The sequence below is a fragment of the Biomphalaria glabrata genome, chromosome 3, assembly GCF_947242115.1.
Source record: "Biomphalaria glabrata chromosome 3, xgBioGlab47.1, whole genome shotgun sequence".
Classification (NCBI taxonomy): Eukaryota; Metazoa; Mollusca; class Gastropoda; family Planorbidae; genus Biomphalaria; species Biomphalaria glabrata.
The window spans coordinates 52,298,448-52,324,707 of NC_074713.1; the positions used below are offsets into that span (position 1 = coordinate 52,298,448).

At 38.4% G+C, this 26,260-nt stretch overlaps 1 protein-coding gene across 1 annotated transcript; it reads right to left on the minus strand.

Annotated features, from left to right (window-relative positions):
* Positions 1-256: 256 nt before the first annotated feature.
* Positions 257-24,362, minus strand: LOC129925126 (uncharacterized). The gene is made up of 3 exons (XM_056023501.1): positions 24,120-24,362; positions 1,442-1,495; positions 257-541 (listed from the first exon to the last, which is right to left on the minus strand). Exons 1-3 carry the CDS (start codon positions 24,360-24,362, stop codon positions 257-259), a joined length of 582 nt encoding a protein of 193 aa, XP_055879476.1.
* Between the last annotated feature and the right edge of the window lie 1,898 nt (positions 24,363-26,260).

Sequence of the window (26,260 nt, forward strand, 5' to 3'; positions counted from 1 at the left end):
TCTTTACTAACAACGAATTTAATGGATGTGTGTTTGACAGATAAGTGATAAATCTGGAGAGTTCAGTCTGGTGTGATAAGTCTGGTGTGATAAGCCTGGAGAGTTAAGTCTGGTGTGATAAGTCTGTGTGATAAGTCTGGTATGATTAGTCTGATGTGATAAGTCTGGTGTGATAAGTCTGGTGTGATAAGCCTGGGGAGTTAAGCCTGGAGAGTTAAGTCTGGTGTGATTAGCCTGGAGAGTTAAGCCTGGAGAGTTAAGTCTGGTGTGATAAGCCTGGAGAGTTAAGTCTGGTGTGATAAGCCTGGAGAGTTAAGTCTGGTGTGATAGGTCTGTGTGATAAGTCTGGTATGATTAGTCTGATGTGATAAGTCTGGTATGATAAGTCTGGTGTGATAAGTCTGGTGTGATAAGTCTGGAGAGTTAAGCCTGGAGAGTTAAGTCTGGTGTGATAAGCCTGGAGAGTTAAGCCTGGAGAGTTTAGTCTGGTGTGATAAGTCTGATGTAATAAGCCTGGTGTAATAAGTCTGGAGTGATAAGTCTGGTTTGATTTATTACTGAACTTCGTTTATAAGATAAGTTTAGCAAGTAACATTAATAACTAAAAGAACGTAACAATGTTTACATTTTAAATAAATAATGCTTAGAATTGATCACGTGACTTTCAACCCGAACTTTCGCGCGTGTGTGTGTGTGCTCGAGGGATGAGCTGAGCCCTTGTACTATTGTACTCACCATGTCCAGGACTCACAGCTTCATTCAACTCACACACTGGACCAATAAGGAAGTCAATTTATTGACTCAACCCAAAGACCTACGTGAGAATTATATTGTTGCAGTAGTATTTTGTATTTCCTTAATTTTATTGTGTGTGTGTGGGGGGGAATATTTGGGGGTTGGCAGGGGGTTGGGGGGCTGTTTTTTTTTCTCTTATGCTACTTGTCAACATTTGTACAGGAATGAGTGGATGACCTCAATAGGAAACCGATAGTTTTAGAAGTGTGAGTAACCCTTTGGACAGAATCTACACAACTCATTGATTCTTCAATTGATGTTGACCGATGCTGAAAAACAGAATGGGAATGAAAAAAAAAAAAAATTCAAAGGAAGGAAAAAAAAAAAGAGCTGATTGGCTAAGTGTTACACAAAGACGCACACGCGCGCACACACACAGAGAGCCAGGGACCGGTCTTACATCTCCATCTCGCTAGTTTAGTCTCCTGATGGCACCCTACTGTCCACTCACACAGCATGGTCCAAAGCCGGACGTGCCCGGTCGATGAAAAGGCTAATTCTTGGACGGAAATAAGGGGGAAAAAAACGAAAAAAAAAAAAAACTAACAAAAAAAAAAGGGGGGAGGGGGAGGTATGTTTGGGTAAAGTCAGTGTCTTTTTTTTTTTTCAACGTCCAGCTTGCGGCCCGTGGTATCGTTAAACTTACTTGATAGCATTGGTCAGACTTGACCTCATGATCAATAAGTCCACCTACTGTTATCTACAGAATAAGGATAAAAAAAATCTAAAGTCTGGTCTGGCTTCCAGGGTGAGGCAGGATGGGTGTGTGTGTGCGCGTGTGGGTGTGTGTGTGGGGGGGGGGGAGAGAGTTACGAGACCGAGGAAACTCATTTAAGGGTCATCTCATTTTTTTCCCCCCTTTCTCCCTTCCCTTTCCATCTCTCTCTCCTTCTCCTCTCCTGTAATAGCCTAGTGTCCACCACCAAATAAGAACTGCTGCTAAGATCGATAGAAGACTGGCGGACTGGGCAGAGCTGAACGGCTGGACGCTATGGGTCATTATTGATAGCTTAATGACTTTTAGATTAAATATATCTCTTTTCAGCCCTCTCTAGACACACTGGAGGGCCCTCACACTTTTTGGAGGTATCTTTTTTTCTGTTGTCTCTCTTTCCTATTTTTTTTTTTGTAATTAGGTTATAATATTTTTAAAAAAAAATTATTATCAATAAAAAACAAAATACTTATTAATATCTAATATAGTCGCAGATATTAAGTATATATTAGGCCTATATATATTTTACTAAATATGCCAACAGTACGGCCGCGTTTATTTATGCTTAAAAGTTAAAAAGCTAGCTAGGGCAATGCCCACTTTGCACACGCGTACAAACGGCACTATAATTAGAGTGCATTTCACAGTAACGAGATACCTGTTTTGATTTGGCAGAAATGGCAACTCGCTTCGTGCTCGTAGTGACCACTCGGTCCACTCGCACATTGGCCTGTGATTGTATTGGTCAATGGGAAGCGATGGGCGAAGAACCAACAAAATCAATGGACTGACCAAAGATGTACTAAAAGGGGGGGGGGGGAAAGGGAGTGTGGGCCGACACTAGACCTTTTGTGTCCAGCCGTTGACCGATCGGACACGAGCAGGGGAGTACGGAGTGAATGGACCAAGTACTATGGCTGACCAATAGTTAGTGGATTGAAAGTGACCAGTCAAATCAGGCTCCTGATTCTTCTCGTCTCCAGGCGACCAATCACGACGAAGACATGGTCACTCAGTACTAACTACGACTTACTTAGTTAGCCGGCCATAGGGCATCCAAGTCTACCATCGCTTCAATTACTTCAACACTACAAGAGTGTTATTCTATAAATAGATTATTGACAAAGAAGGATAACTCATTTCTTTTTTTCTTCTTGATTATGGAGTGCATATCCCTACTATTGAATAATAATTTCTTTCATAATTAAAGACTTTTTAGAGTTGCCAAATTAAAATATATGAAAAGACCAAACGCCAGACAAATACATTATTAATAGCCTACATTCAAATGTAACATCATTACAAATGTACATTTAATGCAAGTTTTCAATATGTGTAACTACAAATTATATGTGGATCACCAGTTAAAGTCCTCGCGATACTAGCGTACGTAGATTATGAAACTACATGTTGTGTAAGAAAGGGGAGGGGAGTGGTGCTGTTTACTGAGATATCCCCATCTAACTCTGTTCTATCGTGTGATTTTAGAATGTTTTTTTTTTTTTGGTATACATGTTACGGAATACAGATGCTACTTCAAAGGAAGGGGATTGCGTCCTAGGCATGTCACGGGGTAAATCTAGTCATACATGTTAATCAATGTCTTAAACTCTACCAAGTCCTTGGCTTTTCTGGCTGATTCAGGCAACCCATTCCATGCTCCAATAGCACTAGGGAAGAAGGAGCATTTGTATAAATTTTGTCCTAGCATATGGAACAAGAAATGTGCCTAGAGAGTAAGAGTTCCCCTTTCAGACCTTGTGGTCTATAGGGCAGATGATGTAAAGGTCATCTGTTTCTGTGGCCTACGGTTAACAAGGGTGTCATGTGGCCAGCACAACGACCAACCGCCTTTGCTTTTCCATAACTAATGTCAGGTACCCATTAGAGGCGCCCGAGGATCCCGAAATTAAAAATCCCAGTCTTCACCAGGATTCGAACCCCTGTCCCCGTTTCAGAGGCCAAGCGCTTTACCGCTCAGCCACCGCGCCTCCTGCCTAGAGAGTAAATATATGTTAATTTACAGTCTTAAGTTCTGTGTGCATGGCGCGGTCCTAAGATACTAGAAATCTAAACTCTTATTTTCTGACCCGATTTATATGTTCAGCTCTGATTAAAGCACAGTTTGAAGGTACCAAAGCCTCTTCTTTTAAAAAATCTATGGATATGGGTTTTTGGTTGCTTATTAAGGATTTTCACATTAAAAACTAATCAGAGAGTAATCTGATTAACATTCAAAAAGAAATACATAAAAAAAGAAGACAAAACGATGGGAAGAAATATGGTGGCGAAAATCGTAGGAAAATGAGATTTTGAAACAAATAGCCAAAATAAATAATGTAAATGACACCATGGCGTCAAATAAATAATACTAATTACTTTATGCTATAAGTGAAAGAGATACAATTTGGATTTAAAAGTGCTGAAAAGTGCGAAAAAAATAATTTTAGGAATGATTAAGATGCTTCAATAATTAATCTTTTCGTAATCTGTGCACCGGATAGGATACCAGAAAGTTTGCTATATTTATGTATATGTGTTTTCTTTTGCAAAAATCAATTGTCCAAATCATGTAAAGTACATTTTAATTTATGTGAGCCAAATATGTTTTAAAATAGATTTCCTTAACTTCTGAGAGTCTTAGGATTCATGTCGCTGGGTTTAAACTTATTCAACCGAAGTTGGGTTTTCCTGGGGGGGAAAATTCAACGTCCTAATTATTTTTAACAAGTTTTTTTTTTCCTTTAAACAAAGCGTTATGACCAGAGGGCAGTGTATTGTCCTGCTAATGACGTCATCGCCGTGGTCCATTATGCGAGCCACCAACCCAGACTCATTTATTTATTTCTGATGTGTCGAAGGAGAAGGAATCGATCAAAGCCCTCTCTCTTACACACACACACACTCACACATACTCTGGCACTATAGGAAAGACTAACATGTTACCACACAGTCCGAGCCCCCGGGGCCCAAGGGCCCCCCTCTATTAGTGTCCAGGATGATGGAAGGCTAATAAACAGGTCAGGTTCCGCGAAGTGCATTCTTTTCCCGCCAGGCTATTTTTAGAAAAAGTCCAATAACTGTTTGGGACAGAGAGTATGAGACAACTCTTCCTTTGCGCAACTAAAGCAGAACTGGGAAGTATCAATTGTGGCGCACGAGCAAATTCCATCTTTTGAATAATCATTTTAAAAAGTAGGAATTCTTAAGCATTTCTGACCCATGACCAAATTAGGTCAAACGAAACGCAGAAGATCTAACTAATAACTGAGTTTAAGCTCACACTTCATGACAGTATTGTTTTTTTTTTTGTTTAGAGAGCATACTAGATAATATATAAGATAAGATAAGATAAGTTACGTTAACTTTACAATTTGAAACGAATGGAAATTCAGTTTGGCTACAATTGGCCACCTCAGCGTTACTACTATAGCAATAGCAATAAAGATGCAAAGGCAAACAATATTCACACACACACACAATTACACACACACACACTCACACACAACCACTCACACTCACAATCACACACACACACACACACACACAGTGCTTTACAAGTCAACCCACTGGGTAGATTCCGTTTGTGGAAAGTTGTTGAAAAAATTGTCTTAAAAATGTGTACATAGTTTGAGATGTACATAGAGGAAAATTTGGCTTGACAGTGGAAACAAAGAAGAAATGAGAGAGAGAGAGAGAGAGAGAGAGAAGGGAGAGAGAGAATATGGAGAAAGAACGAGAGACAAAAGAGAGAAAGAGAGAGAGAGAGGGGGACAATATAGAAAAAGAGAGGGTTAAGAGAGAGAGAAAAAAAAAGAGATAGTAAATAGAGAGAAAGAGAAGATAAATATAGGGAAAGAGAAAAAATAGACACTTGAGAGAGACAAGAGAGAGAGAGAGAGAGAGAGAGAAGGGAGAGAGAGAATATGGAGAAAGAACGAGAGACAAAAGAGAGAAAGAGAGAGAGAGAGGGGGACAATATAGAAAAAGAGAGGGTTAAGGGAGAGAGGAAAAAAAAAGAGATAGTAAATAGAGAGAAAGAGAAGATAAAGATAGGGAAAGAAAAAAAATAGACACTTGAGAGAGACAAGAGAGAGAGAGAGAGAGAAAGGAGAGAGAGAATATGGAGAAAGAAAGAGAGACAAAAGAGAGAAAGAGAGAGAGAGAGGGGGACAATATAGAAAAAGAGAAGGTTAAGAGAAAAAAAAGAGATAGTAAATAGAGAGAAAGAGAAGATAAAGAAAGGGAAAGAGAAAAAAATAGACACTTGAGAGAGACAAGAGAGAGAGAGAGAGAGAAAGAGAGAAGATAAGTATGAAAGGACAAGGGGCTGTACTGGGACAATATTATGGCCATAAAAGATGCGAGACCTGATCCCCCCCATCAACAAGTTTGCTAGCCTCGAACTGAGGAATAGCTTCAGGCTAAGGTCAGGAACTAAATTTGTTTTCAATAGCGAGTGAAAGAAGGACGAAAATAAAAAAAAAATCAAAGTCGTAGATTTTAATATCACCTTGTTGTCGTCTGCTAAAACATGACTTCCGGTTTTTAGGGCTTATAATACCCACCAAAAAGAAAAAAAAAATTGGGGTCACCTTCTGAAATAGTGACAACAAGAGACATTTTGGAATAATTTTGAAATATTTGGACTCATTTTTTTTTTTTTTTTGCTTTGGTTTTGTTTCTCTTTAAACTGACCCACTTGTCCACACATTTCCTCTTCAACCTCCCCCCCCCCCAATCTCTCCACACACACACTAAGATATCTACATTTTAAAGAAAAAAATGCTGAGGCCAGTCCAGGCTGAAACTATGGTGATGGCCTGATGGCTAGCTAGGGGAAAGGGGATTTAATTTTTTTAAAAATGCCAGCTACAGGATTACGGCCCCTGATATCCCGAGAGAAAGAAGCTTTGCAAAAGTCGGATTTAGTCTTGAGGGCGGTACCTGAAGCTTTACGTTCGCGTCCCTGAAAATTCCCATTAGCTGGTATGGAACCGGAGCCTCTTACGTAACACAATATCTCACACCAGACTAGTGCACTTTATTGGGCAAAAAAAAGAGGAAAAAGGGGTGGATTGTGGAAAGTGGGGTGGAAAAAAAAAAGGGCGGGGGGGGGGGGGGATCGTTGACTCTGGAAAAATGGAAAGAAGAAAACAAAATTAATGAACGTTGGAGCCGGTGGGCAAAAAATGGCCAGCATAATCTCGTGGTCTTAGAGAGTAGCCCTAGAGTAGGTACTAAAGAGAAGTATTGACGTCATCAAATTGTGCTTTGATGAAGAGGAACGAGAGCGACAAAAAGCGATGACGCAAAAATGTTAAGACCATCTCAAAATGTAAATTAGAAAAGCGAAGTGTGTATTTTGGAAAGGATTATCTCAGTAAATAATGAAACAGGCTGTGAGTTATAAAAAATTTTGACTCCAGCTTGTTCTGTCTTTTAAAAGATCTCTCTTACAAGATGTTGAGTATTTCGGCATTATCATAGAAGACACCAGATCTACTAAACTTTTTTTGCTTTAATTGATATAGGTGTACATGGTCGTGCGGTTTGCGCGCTGGACTGTCGTTCGGATTTATCGACAGTCGAGGGTTCAAACCCTGCCCGCTCCCATCCCCCGTCGTCCTGCGGGAGGTTTGGACTAGGAAGTAAACTATCTTCAACTCTGAAGGAACATCCGAAACATGTAAAAAAAAAAATATAGGAGGATTTTTTTGCAATTCGCAATGTCAAAATTGTAATTTAGATAACTATATTTCATAGCTTGTAAGAAGTCGTGGGTTTAAACCTTCCTCAAGACACCAGAGATTCATTATATATCTTGCTTACATTTCTGGTACATTTCCTGGCTACCCGAGTTTTAAGAGAAACACGGATAAGGGAAGTAATAATGATTAACAAAAGAGTGGTATTGACGTCATCAAATTGTGCTTTGGTGAAGAAAAGCGAGAGCGACAAAAAGCGATGACGTAAAAATGTATAAGTATTTCGGCAATATCATAGCAGGCACTAGATCTACTAATATTCGTTTGCTTTAATTAATGTGGGTGTACCATAAGCAAAATGTAGGAAGCTTTCCTCGCTACTCGAGTTTTAGAGACACACGGATAATTGCGGTTGTCTGTTCCTTTTTAAAAAAGACAGAACCTTCTTTATAGAAATACTAGAGCGATTATTTTTCGCTTCATAACTAATGTATATTAGATTTAAAAAACAATGGAATAATTATGTGAATGGTACCGCATCGCGTGTTCCTTTAATTGAGGTGATCGCTAGGGTTGTGACCGCCTGCGTCCGAATTTAAATGTTATTTTCTATACTTATCAATTTTCTAAAAAAAAAATTCATATCTTATATTTAGGAGTTTTTATTATTTGTAGATAGACGCAGTGTGTGAAGGTGCTTATGTAAACAGTTGAAAGCTTATAGATAATTATTTGATTAGTGTAAATATATGTTTTCACAGTAAATATTGTGTTTATTAAAAAAACAGTGACGCGCATATTTTCTTGTCAAATAAAAAATGTAAGCACCGGTATTATTTAATCATTTAAGTTGAAAACCAAGAATTTACAAAGGTTACTTAGGATAATTTTTGTGGAAACACAAACTCAGAATCGGACCCATGAAGTGGTTCATCCAGGCAGGTAAAAATGCAGGTTTCAATATTTTCAGCAAGAATATCAGAAACAATGAACTACGAACTATCAAGAACCACAACCCTCTCTCTGCCAATATAAAAAGAAGCGCTGTTCACATCTTGTTGCCGATATTATTGTATTGTTAGTTCGACTAACAAGATACCACAGGTTACTGACATTTATTACTGTTATTATTATTACAGCATTAATACTCATATGCATTCAATAAACCGACTATTCTCTAGCTATAGCCCAACGTGAACCTGGCCTAACTGATGTTTTTAAATGATTGAGGGTTTTGTAAAGGCCAATCAAATTCAAGGCCTCAAGGAAGACATTTTTCCATTTGGTTAAATCTCTATCTAAAGTCATTAATATTATATCATTTAAATTCACATTCAGATAAAAGCAGTAGCTAATATAAAACCCAAAATAAAAATCTTACTCTGGAACAAATGCAACCTAACACAACTACATCAAGCTGCATTAAACTTTCAACAAACATTCTTATCAGAAAAAAGACATTAACCAACCAGTCGATGACCTCTGGAATTTCATTAATAACAATCTTAAAACATTACAGAAAATCATATACCAAGTACATACACACGAAACAAAATAAATAAATGCTGGTTTAATAATAGATTAAAGAAGCTTTGTAAACAGAAGGAGAACCTATAAAGAAAATTTAAAGAAACTAATGCAGAAAGAGTTTATAAAAAAAGCAGACAGCTGCAGAGTGAATACATAAACAATGTAATATCTAAAGATAACAACAAAAACTTATGGTCATACATTAAGTCTAAGAAAATATTAGAAGTAGAAGATAACTAAACACACAATGATAATGAAACTAAAGCTAAAATCCTAAATAAAAACTTTGCATCAGCATTCTGAGCCCCAGGAGACAAAGACATATTACTTAATTTGAACCAAGTAGACAACATAGAAGATATAGAAGTACAAGAAAAGGGGATACAAAAACTATTAGCGAACATTAAACCGAATAAAGCTTCTGGACCTGATGGTATTCCAGCTAGATTACTCAAAGAACTAAGCAATGAGCTAGCACCAGTGTTCAAAATACTTTTTCAGGCATCTCTTAACCAGGGGAGAGTACTAAGAAATCTACAGACCAGTAGGCCTATCACTAACCAGCATCACATGTAAAATCCTAGAACACATAACATAATATGTAGCGACATCATAAACCACTTAGACAAACATACCTTACTCCTTACCAACATAGCTTTAGGAAATATAGATCCTGCGAAACACAACTAATAATAATAATAATAATCTTTATTGTCCGGAAGGAAATTTGTCTTACAATGCATTACACCAAACAAAACATTATAACTATAAAAAAATGTACATTCACACCAGACTCATTCATAACTCATTCATAATTTACATTCGAAAAGTTTATATCAGATTGTTTCTATTTAATGATTTAATTGCCAGGGGAACAAAAGAGTTTTTGTGTCTGTTTGTCTTTGCTATCGGTGTCTTGTATTTCTTTTGTGATGGTAAAATCAGAAAATCTGACCCAATAGGACTAATTGATGATTTTTCAAAAGGTTTAGATAACAGTGAGCAAATAGATGCTATATTACTAGATATTTCCAAAGCTTTTGACAAAGTTCACCACCATAGTTTGCTTAAAAAATTAAAATGTTTTGGTATTGATGGTCCATTGCATCAGTGGATTAAAGATTTTCTGATAGGGAGAGAACAAACTGTAATAATAAATGGCTCTAAATCAACACCAATAACAATAAACTCAGGCGTACCTCAAGGAACAGTCTTAGGTCTACTACTATTTTTAATCTATACTGTTACGATCTCTCCTACTATCCAGGCTCTCTTCTCACTGCACCCCACGACACAACGAACTTAAAGAACCTCACAACTCAGGGCTCCAAAAGTATCAGTCAGTTTAATTTCAAATACATCGCAATTGTCAACAACATTAACACTGTCTTTACAAAAACCTAGTCTCTGCTCCGCACTGACTTCACACACCGTGCTGGTTCTCGCCTCGTACTGGTCACATTGCGAGGTAACGTGAAGTGATTCTGACACACTCGCTCTTATATAGTGTCTCTACTGGCCTCGAACCTTCTTGACCACTCCAGTTGATCACTTTCGCCGTGACTTGCGTGCGTAATATTTACGACACTGGTCCTTGCCGAACTGGCGTGTACTGTCACTGGTCTCGGTTGACCGCTCGTCCTGCGCTGGACTGTGGCGATTTGGGTAGGCTAAAAACACACAGCACTACCCCCATCCGTGTCACCACCAGGTTTACAACAATATTAATGAGTTACCAAATTGCATTAGTTCAGGAACAAAAGTCAGATTATTCGCAGACGATTGCATAATATATAGAACAATAAAAACAACACAAGATACAGATATTTTACAAAGAGAATTAGATAAATTACAGAAATGGTAATCAAATTGGAGCATGTCTTTCCACCCAGAAAAATGTCAGTTGTTAAGAGTAACAAAAAAAGTAAAACAAATTAATTCCACTTATCTTATTCATGGCAAACCAGTAACACAGACTAAAAACGCAAAATACCTAGGTGTTATAATAAATGAAAAACTGTCATGGACTCCCCATATTGATGAAAATATTAAAAAATCAAACAAAGCATTAGGGTTTATTAAAAAAAATTTCTATAAATCAAATAAGAACATAAAACTAAAATGTTATTTAACCTTAGTTAGGCCAATAATAGAATATGCATTAAGACCCCTCAACTCAAGAAAATATTAAGAAACTGGAACAGACACAAAATTGAGCAGTGAGATTCATAACTAACGAATACTCACATTTGACTAGAGTAACACCTTTAGTAAAATCGCTAAATTTAGAAAGCCTTCAGGATAGAAGACTTAAAAGTAAAGTAGCAATTATACATAAAACACTGAACCATAATCTTCAAATACAAAAACAAAATTTAATAAAATACTCAGAAAGACACAAAGATAAAGGCACATTCCTCGTCCCATATGCTAGGACAAATATGTACAAATACTCCTTCTTCCCTAGCGCTATTAGAGCATGGAATGGGTTACCTAAGCTAGCCAGGAAAACCAGTGACTTGGCAGAATTTAGGTCTTTGTTAAATATGCATGAATAAATGCATGACGCGTCTGTATTATATAAGATAATATAAAATAAAGTCATAACAATGTTCGCTTACTGCACACCACTTGTATAATATGAAACACAGCTTATTGAATGTTGTTTTAAATTATATTCGACTTATATACATACTAAATACATTGTTTCTCTTTATAAACAAAAGTTGAAAAATGATTTATCATGTAATTAGCTTGTATAATAAAAACATATATTTTAGTAATACCAATATTTTTATAACATTGTTTTAGAAAAAAAAATATTTTTCATAAATTTTTAAAAAATGTACAGGATCATTATCTCCTATACTGATATAATCTTTACTGTTGTTTTTTTTAAATACTATTTTAATTTTGAATGGTTGTAAAAAATGGTAGGTCCTATATTTTTATAGAAAAAAAAGTGCTTGCATATTTAATATTACAAATTAAACGTCTCGTCAAAAGAAAAAGGTAACTGATGCACCAGAACTTTGAAAAATCTAAAATATCATGAAATGGCATGTTCAGTAACTTTTCTAGTTTTTGCGATCTAAACGGGACGGACGGACAGACATACCACACAAAAATCTAATTGCGTCTACTCCACTGCTTTGTGTTTTCTTGTTAGCAAGAAAGAGTTTGAGTTGTGAGTTTTTGGCACATTGGCACACTTTAGGCCATGTCGTGCCCGTAATCCTTCAAGGGTTACTCCCCCTTCATACCACAAGAGCTAAATTTTATACAGTTAGGTCACTGTTAAGACAGTAAAAAAAGAAAGCAAGGATTTTTGTTTTTCCTTTTGTTCTAAACACTAAAAGTTAAAAAACAAAACAAAAGGTTTGTGGTCAGTCATTACTTATGTCATGGTCTTCTAAGTGCCAGTAGAAATGTGTGCTCTATACACGATGGCATATCTCAAAGTCAAGCACTGCACCAGGCATCACAATTTCAAGCAATACAAAACGTAGAGAGAGAGACCAAGGGAGACAAAAAATCAAAAGTCGGTGCTGGGCGAGTTATACTCTCTGGCCCTTGTCAAATAATCTCAGGCATCTCTGTACCGCCATATTGGATTTCCGAGATTCAGGAAAACTTAAAGTGACGAATTTAAACGTACTCTTGTCTGTCCCTCTTCTCTCAATCTACTCCCTCTCTCACTCTTTAGGAATTCATCTTCTAAAGAGTGAGATTTCTTTTTTTTTCCTCTTTTCATTACAGTTTTCTTTAAAGCCATCTCATCCATTACTATTCTGTAACGTCCTCCAAGAAAAGGCTGTACCAGGTCTCTCTGCCTCTCTCCTTTCTCTCTCTCTCTCTCTCTCTCTCTCTTTCCTTCCACGATAAGATTCCACCGCTTCCGGAATAAGGGCGGACATTTAATTTACTCTCAGCATCAAGGTTTAAGGGGTCCTCAGAGATTTGACCGAAGAGGTCCTCCGAAGGGGGAGCTGCGCGCGCACACCGGAATGATGTAAACAGTGAGCATCATTCATTGTTGATTGGTCGAACGAAAATGAAATTACTTGGAGGTGCGACTTCCTGTAGATCAAACTTCTTTTCCCGCCTTAATTTCATTTCGCCATTTTTTTTTCATTTTGAATTTTACAAATCAAGAAACAATAGTGCAATCAAATCCTTTTTCTTTGCCTTAAAAAAAAAAGTAAAATCTAAAATTAGATGAAATGAACAAAAGGAAAGAAAGAAAATACGCTAAAAGAATGCTGTCGTCTGCAATCTTTTATCGTAAGTTTATCGTAGTGACTGGCCCTTAGCAACGGCGGAGCTTGAATCGATGGAAAAATTAAAACATTAAATTTATATTTTTTAAACAAAAAATTTTTTTTTATAAAAATGACAACTTTAGACAAGGACAAGAACTGCACATTTACAATCATAATATCTCAATACTGTAAAAATCGTAGGCAACTCAACGCCAAGGGAACAATGAGAATACACGTTTAATCAGTAGATTACAGATTAAGTCGAATGTCAACAACCACCCATAATCATACAACTCTCTTCCGCCTTTCATCATCCAGGAGTGTTCCTTCTAGTGCGCTGGTGCGAAGAGATAGATCCACTGCAGGAGGGGGAGGGGGGTTATAACGATACGGTAAGATTTTTTTTCGCTTTCTCTGTATCAAACAGAATTAATTACCACATATTAATTAATTTTTTTTATTGATTCATGTTTTGACAATGAATAATTGTGCAAAGTTTCAACTTGATCCGAGAATGGGAAGTGGGAGAAATAACATGTAGAAAATTGTACCAGACAGACAGACCGAGTTAATATAAGCTTTGTAAAATCTTTCACAGTACATTCATAACTTCACTTGATATTAATTTCCTCAATTGCTCCCTTTGTTGTTGGATCCTTAATTTACTAGAATCCCGGCTGCAGCCCAGCTACACTCTCGATCCTTAATTTACTAGAATCCCGGCTGCAGCCCAGCTACACTCTCGGACGTTTTCGTAAGAAAAAAAAAAGATCTCAATGTGTTTAAAAAAATTGTGTTGTTTCTAAAATGTTTTACACATGTTTCGGATGTTCCTTCAGAGTTGAAGATAGTTTACTTCCTAGTCCAAACCTCCCGCAGGACGATGTGGGATGGCAGCGGGCAGGGTATGAACCCTGGACCATCGAGACAGCTATCCGGTGTGAGAGAAAACAGCGCTTTGTTTTTTTGTGTTTGTTGATATTTTCGCTTTAACTCGTAAAAGGTGTTAAATAATAAAGAGAAGGGCATACTATATATACAAATACAAATACAAATACAAATACAAATACAAATACAAATACAAATACAAATACAAATACAAATACAAATACATATACATATACAAATACAAATACAAATACAAATACAAATACAAATACAAATACAAATACAAATACATATACATATACAAATACACATATTAAATACAAATACACATACAAATACAAATACATTTACAAATACATTTACAAATACAAATACAAATACAAATACAAATACAAATACAAATACAAATACAAATACAAATACAAATACAAATACAAATACAAATACAAATACAAATACAAATACAAATACAAATAAATTTACAAATACATATACAAATACATTTACAAATACAAATACAAATACAAATACACATACAAATACAAATACAAATACAAATACAAATACAAATACAAATACAAATACAAATACACATACACATACAAATACAAATACAAATACACATACAAATACAAATACAAATACACATACAAATACAAATACACATACAAATACAAATACAAATACACATACACATACAAATACAAATACAAATACAAATACAAATACAAATACAAATACAAATACAAATACAAATACAAATACAAATACAAATACAAATACATATACAAATACATATACAAATACATATACAAATACATATACAAATACATATAAAAATACATATACAAATACGTATACAAATACATATACAAATACATATACAAATACATATATTTTCAAGTGATGGGAAACAAAAAGAAAAAGTAAAGTTCCCCTTTCAGACCTAGCGATCTATAGGGCAGACGATGTAAAGGTCATCTGTTTCTGTGGCCCGCGGTTAACGAGGGTGTCATGTGGCCAGCACAACGACCAACCGCCATTATTTTTCCCCAACGAATGTCAGGTACCCATTAGAGCTGGGTGGGACTCAGAGGCGCCCAAAGATCCCGAAATTTAACCTCCCAGTCTACACTAGGACCCCGATTCGGAAGCGAAGCGCTGTACCACTCAGCCACAGCGCCTCCATAATTAACAATAGCTATACAGCGAATGGTGACTTACACTAATAGCCTACATGCTTTCAGTGACTTAAGTAATGGAACAATATTCTTTCCTTTAAGTCGACAGTGTTTAGGACTGAAGCGGAAGTTGATATCTCATAGTAAGGCCTCCTTCAGAAATGTGATAAATGGGCAATAGCTATGCGTCACGTGTTTATTATGTTTGTTTGACTTGAAGATCTTGATGATATAAACTTGTGACATACGCAGGTGCGGAGGTGCCTTGATTATAGTTCAAACACTTTAATAATTAATGAAGTAACAAAATGATGATAGGCTTTTCTGGAGTTTTAATTATTTTAAACTCAAACCTGAAATAATAAATGTATGTACAAAGATATATAAATCAGATACAGGATTCAGTGAAACTGATCAATAAAATGAGTAACTATTTACTTTAAAACAAGCGACTTCTAAGCCTAACTTTCTAGCTCTCTCTCTCTCTCTCTCTCGTCTCAAGCTAACACTCCGCCTTTTATATCTTTCTTTAGAATAAAGAACCGTGACATCTCAATACCCATCCTTGACTCCTTGACCCGTTTACATTTGATTTTCCTTTTAATTATTTTTGTAATTTAACCTACGTTAATTATGTTTCCCTGCTGTAGCCTTGAACTAAGTTTTAATCGGCGTATTTCTGGCATCTTAGCGTGGTAACGCGTGACGTGATTTGAGATAGGTACACTGTCCTCATTTGGTGAACAATGATGTGTCACTTTTCACGTGACACTATGGTCGGAACGATGTCGCCCACACTATAGATGATTTATCCAAAGTTACGTCAGTGCCAATACAATTAGGGATCAGTTCAAAGAAACATTTGATTCATTATGAAATCAGAAAACAGCATCAACAAAACATCCACTTTGAATTGATTGCAGTGTAATTATATCACAAATAAATGTCTCAATGAATAAATATATATGTATCTTTTAAAGCACTCTAACATCTCAAATAATATTATAAAAAATATGAATACCTTTTGATTTCATTAATTATAAAAAAATTAATCGTTTGAATATTTACATTTAAAACCAAACTGTAGTGTCAGGGAGAAAGAGGGTAAGGGGGAGGTAATACACAATTTGTTGAAATGCTGTTCAGAATTTACTGTTTAGAACTAATCAGAAGTGTCTCTTTTCTAAAGGAATTGGTCAAACAGTTGCTTAGTCCACTGTTCTTCCTCGATATCCATTTGTGTGTGTGTGTGTGAGTGTGTGTGTTTGCGCTACTATTTAGCTTTATATTCCTGCCTATCGTCAAGACAACATGGACACCGTAATCAATAGGACCTTTATTCAAGGCAACATGGCCTCTCTAGTCAATAGGACCTATACACCAGAAAACATGGCCTCTGTAGTCAATAGGACCTATCCAAAAGACTAGGTGGCCTCTGTAGTCAATAGGACCTATCCAACAGACTAGGTGGCCTCTGTAGTCAATAGGACCTATCCAACAGACTAGGTGGCCTCTGTAGTCAATAGGACCTATCCAACAGACTAGGTGGCCTCTGTAATCAATAGGACCTATCCAAAAGACAGGTGGCCTCTGTAATCAATAGGACCTATCCAAAAGACTAGGTGGCCTCTGTAATCAATAGGACCTATCCAAAAGACTAGGTGGCCTCTGTAATCAATAGGACCTATCCAAAAGACTAGGTGGCCTCTGTAGTCCATAGGACCTATCCAAAAGACTAGGTGGCCTCTGTAATCATAAGACCTAAAATAAATTATTCTTTGTAAGAAGACAGCCAAAACAAAATGGCCTCCAACTGATCACTATCACATTCAACCTGATTTCTTCAGGGGCGAAGACAGCGCTTTCCACTCCCCCCCCCTCCCAAGTCTTCATCCATCCGCCATCACTCTAGCTACCGTCGCGTACCAAATGACTGTGTGTGTCTGGGGACATACCCCGCAGGCCACTATTCGCCCAGGCTGATGCTTGCAGACTCGCTGATGCAGGATTTAATTGAATGACCTCCAACTCCTGTTGGTAGTGGCCGCACTGATGGTCCAAGTCCAACCTTCTTAAGTTTTCAACTTGCGTCAGAGACACGAACTGCTGTGGGGAAAAAAATCTATGGAAAGAAAAAAACTTAGAAAAAGTAAAAAAGTAAAACCTAGAAAAAAAAAACTTAGAAAAAGTAAAAAAGTAAAACCTAGAAAGAAAAAAAAAAAGCAACACGGACTAAAGCAGATCGTTAATTGCATTTTTGCCGAAGGGGAGATAATTTAAAGGGAGAAAATTTTAATATTAAGAGAAAGAATGAAATGGAAGACAATCTAAAAGGTGAAAAATTATTATTATATTTAAAGGGGAGATAAGTTCAAGGGAGAAAATTTGGATATTAAAAGAAAGTAACGGAAGACAATTTAATGAAGGACAAATAATAGTTAAGGAAATGGATGAAAGGGGAGACAATAAACTTATAGCAAGGGAGAGAATGATTGGAGGAGAAACTCCCTAGGATGTTGAATTAAATTATTAGGAGACTAACAGAGACCATTATACAAACAAACACTTGATAGTAATACAACCGTGGCAACAATAGCTAAGTAGTATGTAAACTAGAAAGGAACGAGTAGTCATTCTCTGTTGCTGCCATGGTCGAGTTTCGTTAAAGAGAAACAAAGTTCATTGTAGTCTCTTTAACAATTTCCACTGAGGAGTTATTATTACTATTATTAACGACATACTCAATGCTTACTTATATAGAGTGATGCTACTGCAAATAGTGCTTCAGATCTACCACATCATCAGAAAGATCCCATGTGGACATTGTTAAAAGAACGATAAGGCAGTTTGTATCCTTTAACCAATCTCAGCTCCAGCCGTGCCAGAGAAGAACCATTAGCTCAGGTACGTTTCCAAACTTATGAGCTAGGCTCTGGATGCCAAACTGTTTGAAACAAAATGTCGAACTGATAAATTAATAGTTTTATTATGGCATTTTTTTTTAACGATTCTAACTATTATCTTACAAAGGTCATGTTGTCTTGAGGATAGGTCCTATTGACTACAGAGGCCACCTAGTCTTTTGGATAGGTCCTATTGACTAGAGAGGCCATGTTATACAAAACTTAAACTAATATGGAAAGACAAAGGCTTACCTAGGCACCAAAATCAGACAGATACTCTCCCTGGTCATGGCCACATTTTTATATGCTTGTGAGTCTTGTTCAGAGCTAGAGAGGAGGATCCTAGCAACGGAATTGAGATGCTACAGGAGGATCCTAGCAACGGAATTGAGATGCTACAGGAGGATCCTAGCAACGGAATTGAGGTGCTACAGAAGGATCCTAGCAACGGAATTGAGATGCTACAGGAGGATCCTAGCAACGGAATTGAGGTGCTACAGGAGGATCCTAGCAACAGAATTGAGATGCTACAGAAGGATCCTAACAACAGAATTGAGATGCTACTGGAGGATCCTAGCAACGGAATTGAGATGCTACAGAAGGATCCTAGCAATGGAATTGAGATGCTACAGAAGGATCCTAGCAACGGAATTGAGATGCTACAGGAGGATCCTAGCAACGGAATTGAGGTGCTACAGAAGGATCCTAGCAACGGAATTGAGATGCTACAGGAGGATCCTAGCAACGGAATTGAGGTGCTACAGAAGGATCCTAGCAACGGAATTGAGGTGCTACAGGAGGATCCTAGGTAGTAGGTATCACATTCAAAGACCGCATCACAAACCAGGAGATTAGAGACAGGGTAACTGCAGCGATCGGACCCCATGATGACCTGCTAACTATTGTAAAGAAACGCAAGCTTAAAAATATATGGCCATATTACAAGATCCACGGGGCTCGCAAAGACCTTCCTCCAGGGAACAGTACCATGAAAAAGAAGAAGAGGCAGACAGAGACAGCGATGGGAGGACAACATAAAAGAATGAACCGGCCTACCATGGAGAGAGGTTTTAAACACGGCAAAAGACAGTGAAGACTTCCCCCCCCGAAATGAAATCCCCCCCCCCTTGGAGGGGGGGGGGAGTCGGAATTTAGTGACTGATTTTTTGCTTTGATTTTGTTTATTTTAGGTGAGATTTTAATACTAAACTATCACTTGCCCCAGCACAACCAAAGGGGTTTTGAGTTTAAAACCCCCTACCAGGGGGGTTCGAGTTAAAAAAAACCTACCATGGGGGTTCGAGTTTAAAACCCCTACCAGAGCGGTTCGAGTTTAAAACCCCCTACCAGGGGTTTTGAGTTTTAAACCCCCTACCTGGGGTTTTTGCAGTTAACTCCCCCTCTTCTATAAAACAAAACAAAAAAAATGCAAACGAAAATCCCCTAATTCCAAGAGCACAGTTAAGGAAGATTTTGATTTTAAAACCCCGTCTAAAATTTACGATAAAAGCCCTCTTTAATAAAAAAAAAAAGCTAATTACGCACTCAAAATGTTATGAGCGTAGCTAAATGGGTTTTGAATCAGTTTTGAGTTTAAGTTGAAGGTAAAAAATACCTCTTTAATAATAAAAAAAAAGCAAATTATACACTAAAAATGTTATGAGTGTAGTCTATGGGGTTTTGAGTTTAAACTCCCCTCCAGTGGAGTTTGAAGCTAAAAAGTACTCACTCTAAAATCTATGAGCGTAGTCAAAGGGGTTTTGAGTTTAAACCCCCATTCAGAGGGGTTTGGTGCTAAAAATACATCTTCAATATAAAAAAAAAGCAAATTACACACTAAAATTATTTGAGCGTAGCCAAGCCAATCGGGGGTTTTGAGTTTCTTCTACAGATGGCTTTTTTTTTAAAGTTTAAAACCCCTCCAGATGGTTTTGAGTCTAAGATCCCCCTACAGAGCATTTTGAGGTGGAAAACCCCCAACAGAAGATTTTGATGATAAAACTTCTCTTTTCGATATAAAATCTAAAGCAAACTACAGTCACTTAATTCCAAGAGCGTATTCAAGAGAGGTTACACATTTTTACCAGTGGCAGGGCTCCATTAATAAACTGCAGTGAATAGTCATCTACCGAAATCGAAAAACACTAAATGTAGCTCAACAAAGATGGCTAAGACAGATTTTAAAGGAGTCAGTTATAGAGATCGGGTCTAAATCAAGGAAATCCTATGCCGAACTGGGAGTCGACCCCTTAGTAAGATTGTGAGAGAACGACGCATGAGGTTTGCGGGACATGTTCTCCGACAAAATGAATTACGCATAAGAAGAGTTGCAATGATATCCTAGTACAACTTGACGCCACTCATTCATGGAGGTCCTCGTGGTAGGTGGGAAGAGGCTTCAGACATTACCAGTGACAGATTTTTATGGAAACTGCTTGACGTCAAATGCTCCGAACGGCGTGGGAGGGTCTAAGTCAGTAAGAATAGCACATTAGGTTTTTTGAAATAAAACTTTTTAATAGCAGGAAAATGGACTGTAGATACCTCAGAATATGTTGTTGGCTTTCAATACCAGAAATAGTGCTTGGCGGCGGGGCTTAGCCCCGCGCTGGGGAGCTCCTGGTGCTCCCCCAGACTCCCTTGCTAGTAATGGCGGGGAGTCCACAATTTTATGAAAACAGCTTGATGGCAAATGCGCCGAACGACGAGGGAGGGTCTACGTCAGTAAGAATAGCACATTAGGTTTTTGAAATAGAACTTTTTAATAGCAGGAAAATGCACTGTAGATACCTCAGAATATGCATTTTGTTGGTTTTCAATATCAGAAATAGTGCTTGGCGCCCCGCGCTGGGGGAGCTCCTAGCGCTCCCCCAGACCCCTTTGCTAGTAATATAGGGAAATCTACAATTTTTTCACTAACTCATGGAAGAACCTATTCTAGGGCACAATAAAAGTTTTCCGAAAGAATGAAGGGTCAGAATGTAATAAAGATTATGTACACACACACACACACACACACACAAATACATATAATTTTTTTTTCGCGGGGGGGGGGGGTGGGGGGGGTGGGAGAAAAAATTCACCCCCCCCACCCCGAAAAAAAATCCTGGCTACTCCCATGAAAGAACTAACTGTGATATGAAAAGAACTAACTGTGATAGACTTAAGTAATAATAAAAATGGGATTATGAACAAAATCTAACTCACTACGAAAACACGTCTTTTCACTCTGGCAATCTGAAGTCGTCTGGCCTACCCAAGACAGCTGACGACAATGCCGCTTACCTTGCATCATTCACACTGCATGGCCACAAATCAATCGCTAGATTCTTCTCACGTCATCATAGAAACACACTCACACACACACTCCATAACACCCGTAAGATCGAGTTGAAGACTACGACGCTGGAGCCCCCGCCAGTAGTTTGAATATAACAAAAATCAAATTAAGAGATTTCTATATTGCCAAAAAAAAAAAAAGTCATTTCAATGGAGTTACTACCCCTTGTGTGTATTACTCCCCTTACATTTAGTCCAATATTCTGTTTTCTTTCTTTTTCTTTTCTTTTCAATAGTTATGGGCATGGGTGCAATGAACCCTTTCGCGCCATGGCGTCTACGCCCCTGTAAATCTTTTTGGAATTTCTCAGTGGCAACTGTTTAGAGACTACAATTAATTTAATTTTGTTTCCTTTCCAGGCAATGGGAATACATTATTAGTTCGTGTTTTCAACATTGATAACAACCAAAATATAATTGAAAAGAAGAACCCCACATTTACAGACAAATGGTAAGATTTATTTCCCCTTTTCCATAACAAACAAAATTAATGAATTAACACAATTTAATTAAATAATTGGTTATTTTTTTTAGTTATCGATTCAGGTTTTTTGGGGGGAACAATGAATAATTGTGCAAAGTTTCAACTTAGTTCTAGAATGGGAATTGGGAGAAATAACGTACACACTTTGTAGGCCAGACAGACAGACAGACAGACAGTGAGTTGGTATAAGGTTTGTAAAAATAGTAAGCACCAAAGTCAAAGTGTTAAGTCACGAGTGTGTCACGTGACATTAAAAAAAAATGAAACTAGATGAAATGAATTTGATTGAAAGACTATTTTGAACGAATTGCTGTAGCAGGTCCAAACAAATGAAAAGAGAATCTGTAAATCTTGTGTAAAGATGAAAGTTGATACTTGAAGATGAGACACGAACTCTAGCAGGTAAATTGTTGGCACTATAGGACGCCATTGTGGGGGGTAAGGGGGGAGGAGGAATGAATCAGGTCTTTGGATTTTGGGTGGAGGTCAGCAGATAGCCTTAAGTCATAGCCAGGGACTGATGAGCTTATGATGGAGTGAAAGAGAGAGAGAGAGAGAGAGAGAGAAGGGGGGAGGAAGGAGATGAGTTAGGAGGGGCTGAGCTCAATGATTAAAAAGTAAAGAGTATTTAAATTAAAATTTGAAGTGCTGAGAAGCAGGGGGGAGGTCAGAGAGGGGTCTACTTTCGTTTGGACCTGTACTATGTAATAAACACTAGAGTGTTGTCTGGAGCGATGGCTAGGAATGGTGTAGGAATTTAACATATCTGTAAAGAGAACGTGTAGCTACGCTTCATTAAATAGTTCTTAAATGAATTACAAAATGAGCACATAACACTTGTCTTAACAACCAAAAAAACAAATAGCTGTTACCCACTGGCTACGCCCGGTACTTAAACTCATTTACATATCTTGGTAATGAAAATAAAAAATTAAATAAACTGAAGGACACCTTATTATTACCTCCCTTGTAGTCTTTGCGTTATTTATAGTACCACTTTTTTTTTTATTTTATTATTCAGTGTTATTAATTGGTATTCTTATTCAATACTTATATACATCAGTGATGCCCAAAGTGCAGCCACATCGGCCTGCCGAAACAACGGCAGAAGTTTTAGAACATCACGTCCTCACAACACAACAACAAAAACAAAAAGTTTAACAAATCTTTCACTACCTTAGGGCTCTCACAATTTCTTCGATGGATCGTAATGCTGATAAAAGACAGCATAACCCTGCCTATTCCGTTTTCAACTTACGTAACAATCAACATCATAACACAAACAAGTCTGTTGTAGGACTGGTGTGCAGAGCTACTCATATTATCAGTAGAGAAACAAAGTCATCTTCAGACTACGAATGCGTAAAAAAAATAGTGCTTGCAAGCTGTAAGTCGCGCAAAGAAAGAATGCAGTTAAAGTTGTCTCATGACAAGTTGCTACTGGATGATATGAAGGAAAAATCTACATTCAAAAGTAAGAGACTTACAGGTAAGATAATCTGTAGCCTGCCCCACCCCCCTTTTATTTATTAATTTTTTTTTTTTGCTTAGGGCCCCCTAAAATGGCTCATGGATATTTTCAATCATTTTGAAGAGAGAGTAAAAAATAAGGGCCTCGTGTTGATGACCAAGAGCCCCATATCTCAAATAACCCAGAGCCTTATGTTGATGACTAGGGGCCCCATATCTCAAATAACTCAGAGCCTTATGTTGATGACTAGGGGCCCCATATCTCAAATAACCCAGAGCCTTATGTTGATGACTAGGGGCCCAATATCTCAAATAACTCAGAGCCTTATGTTGATGACTAGGGGTCCCATATCTCGAATAACTCAGAGCCTTATGTTGATGACTAGGGCCCCCATATCTCAAATAACCCAGAGCTTTATGTTGATGACTAGGGGCCCAATATCTCAAATAACTCAGAGCCTTATGTTGATGACTAGGGGCCCCATATCTCAAATAACTCAGAGCCTTATGTTGATGACTAGGGGCCCCATATCTCAAATAACCCAGAGCCTTATGTTGATGACTAGGGGCCCCATATCTCAAATAACTCAGAGCCTTATGTTGATGACTAGGGGCCCCATATCTCAAATAACTCAAAAAAAAGAGCCTTATGTTGATGACTAGGGGCCCCATATCTCAAATATCTCAGAGCCTTATGCTGGTGACTAGGGACCCCCTATCTCAAATAACTCAGAGCCTTATCAAGACTAAATCCAGCCTTGAAATATTCCCTAGTCATCGCTATGCAATATTTTCCTTTATGCTATATTCACTGATGCCCTTCTGACTGGTATGCCCTACTCACAAGTATGCCCTTCTCCTGATATGCTCTTCTCCCTGGTATGCCCTTCTCCCTAGTATGCCTTTCTCCTTGTATGACTTCTCCTGGTATGCCCTTCTCATGGTAAGCCCTTCTACTTGTATGACTTCTCCTGGAATGCCCTTCTCCCTGGTATGCCCGTCTCCCTGGTATGCCCTTCTCCTTGTATGACTTCTCCCTGGTATGCCCTTCTCCTTGTATGACTTCTCCCTGGTATGCCCTTCTCATGGTAAGCCCTTCTACTTGTATGACTTTTCCTGGAATGCCCTTCTCCCTGGTATGCCCGTCTCCCTGGTATGCCCTTCTCCTTGTATGACTTCTCCCTGGTATGCCCTTCTCCTTGTATGACTTCTCCTGGAATGCCCTTCTCCCTGGTATGCCCGTCTCCCTGGTATGCCCTTCTCCTTGTATGACTTCTCCCTGGTATGCCCTTCTCCTTGTATGACTTCTCCCTGGTATGCCCTTCTCATGGTAAGCCCTTCTACTTGTATGACTTCTCCTGGAATGCCCTTCTCCCTGCTATGCCCATCTCCCTGGTATGCCCTTCTCCTTGTATGACTTCTCCCTGGTATGCCCTTCTCCTTGTATGACTTCTCCCTGGTATGCCATTCTCCTTGTATGATTTCTCCCTGGTATGCCCTTCTCCTTGTATGACTTCTCCCTGGTATGCCCTTCTCCTTGTATGACTTCTCCCTGGTATGCCATTCTCCGTGTATGACTTCTCCCTGGTATGCCCTTCTCCTTGTATGACTTCTCCCTGGTATGCCATTCTCCTTGTATGATTTCTCCTGGTATGCCATTCTCCTTGTATGATTTCTCCTGGTATGCCCTTCTCCTTGTATGACTTCTCCTGGTATGCCCTTCTCCCTGGTATGCCCTTCTCCTTGTATGACTTCTCCCTGGTATGCCCTTCTCCTTGTATGACTTCTCCCTGGTATGCCATTCTCCTTGTATGACTTCTCCCTGGTATGCCCTTCTCCTTGTATGACTTCTCCCTGGTATGCCATTCTCCTTGTATGACTTCTCCCTGGTATGCCCTTCTCCTTGTATGTCTTCTCCCTGGTATGCCATTCTCCTTGTATGATTTCTCCTGGTATGCCCTTCTCCTTGTATGACTTCTCCTGGTATGCCCTTCTCCTTGTATGACTTCTCCTGGTATGCCCTTCTCCTTGTATGACTTCTCCTGGTATGCCCTTCTCCCTGGTATGCCCTTCTCCTTGTATGACTTCTCCTGGTATGCCCTTCTCCTTGTATGACTTCTCCTGGTATGCCCTTCTCCTTGTATGACTTCTCCTGGTATGCCCTTCTCCTTGTATGACTTCTCCTGGTATGCCCTTCTCCCTGGTATAATATACTCAAAACAAATTTTAAAAAAATAACAACCCTATGAGTTTCTAGAATTTATTTCATCGCTCCAATGCTAGTTCGAAAACTTGTTGTTAATACCGGACCGCAATTTTTATCCTGTTATTGAAATCACGCGTTTCTAGAATATATCTATCTCCTAGTCCTGGAATCCCGGTCCGGGAGTATATTTGGCCAAACTCTGGGGGGCAACTCTAATGGTGTCTAGGGCACTCTAGGGGTCGAGCTGATTCCCAAGAAGTTGAAAACGAGAAACTCACGTAGTCTCGGGAAATTAGATAACCGGGTGCAACGGGCGTAGAAATTTGCCGGCCAGGGCGCAACAAGAGGTGGGTGGGGTGGGGAGGGGGGGGGGGCTGGAGTAGCTGTGGGTGCGGGGGAGTCGAGGGGAGGAGGAGCGTCTCATGTCCGACTGTATAGAGTACAGAGCCGTAGCAAATCTGGTTTGGGGATGCAAGTGAAATAAATTTGAGTTGAAGCCCAGGACACGCGGGCCGCAAGAGGATGTCCCCCTAATTCAATTCTCCGTGGTCGCTATTTACATGTCCACGTGTTTGATTGCGTCCCTTCTTGTTGCTTCTACTCACTAATCGTCTCCCCTTGTAGAATTTTTTTTTCTTTCCTTAGACAATTTTTTTTTCGAGTATAAAAATATCTTTGTTAGTGTTTTTATAGGTCCGTGCCAATGTGATGAAAGTATTGGGTCACGTGACTAGCGTCTATTGTGGTACTTCCAAATGTAAACATGCCAGCTGGGTCAG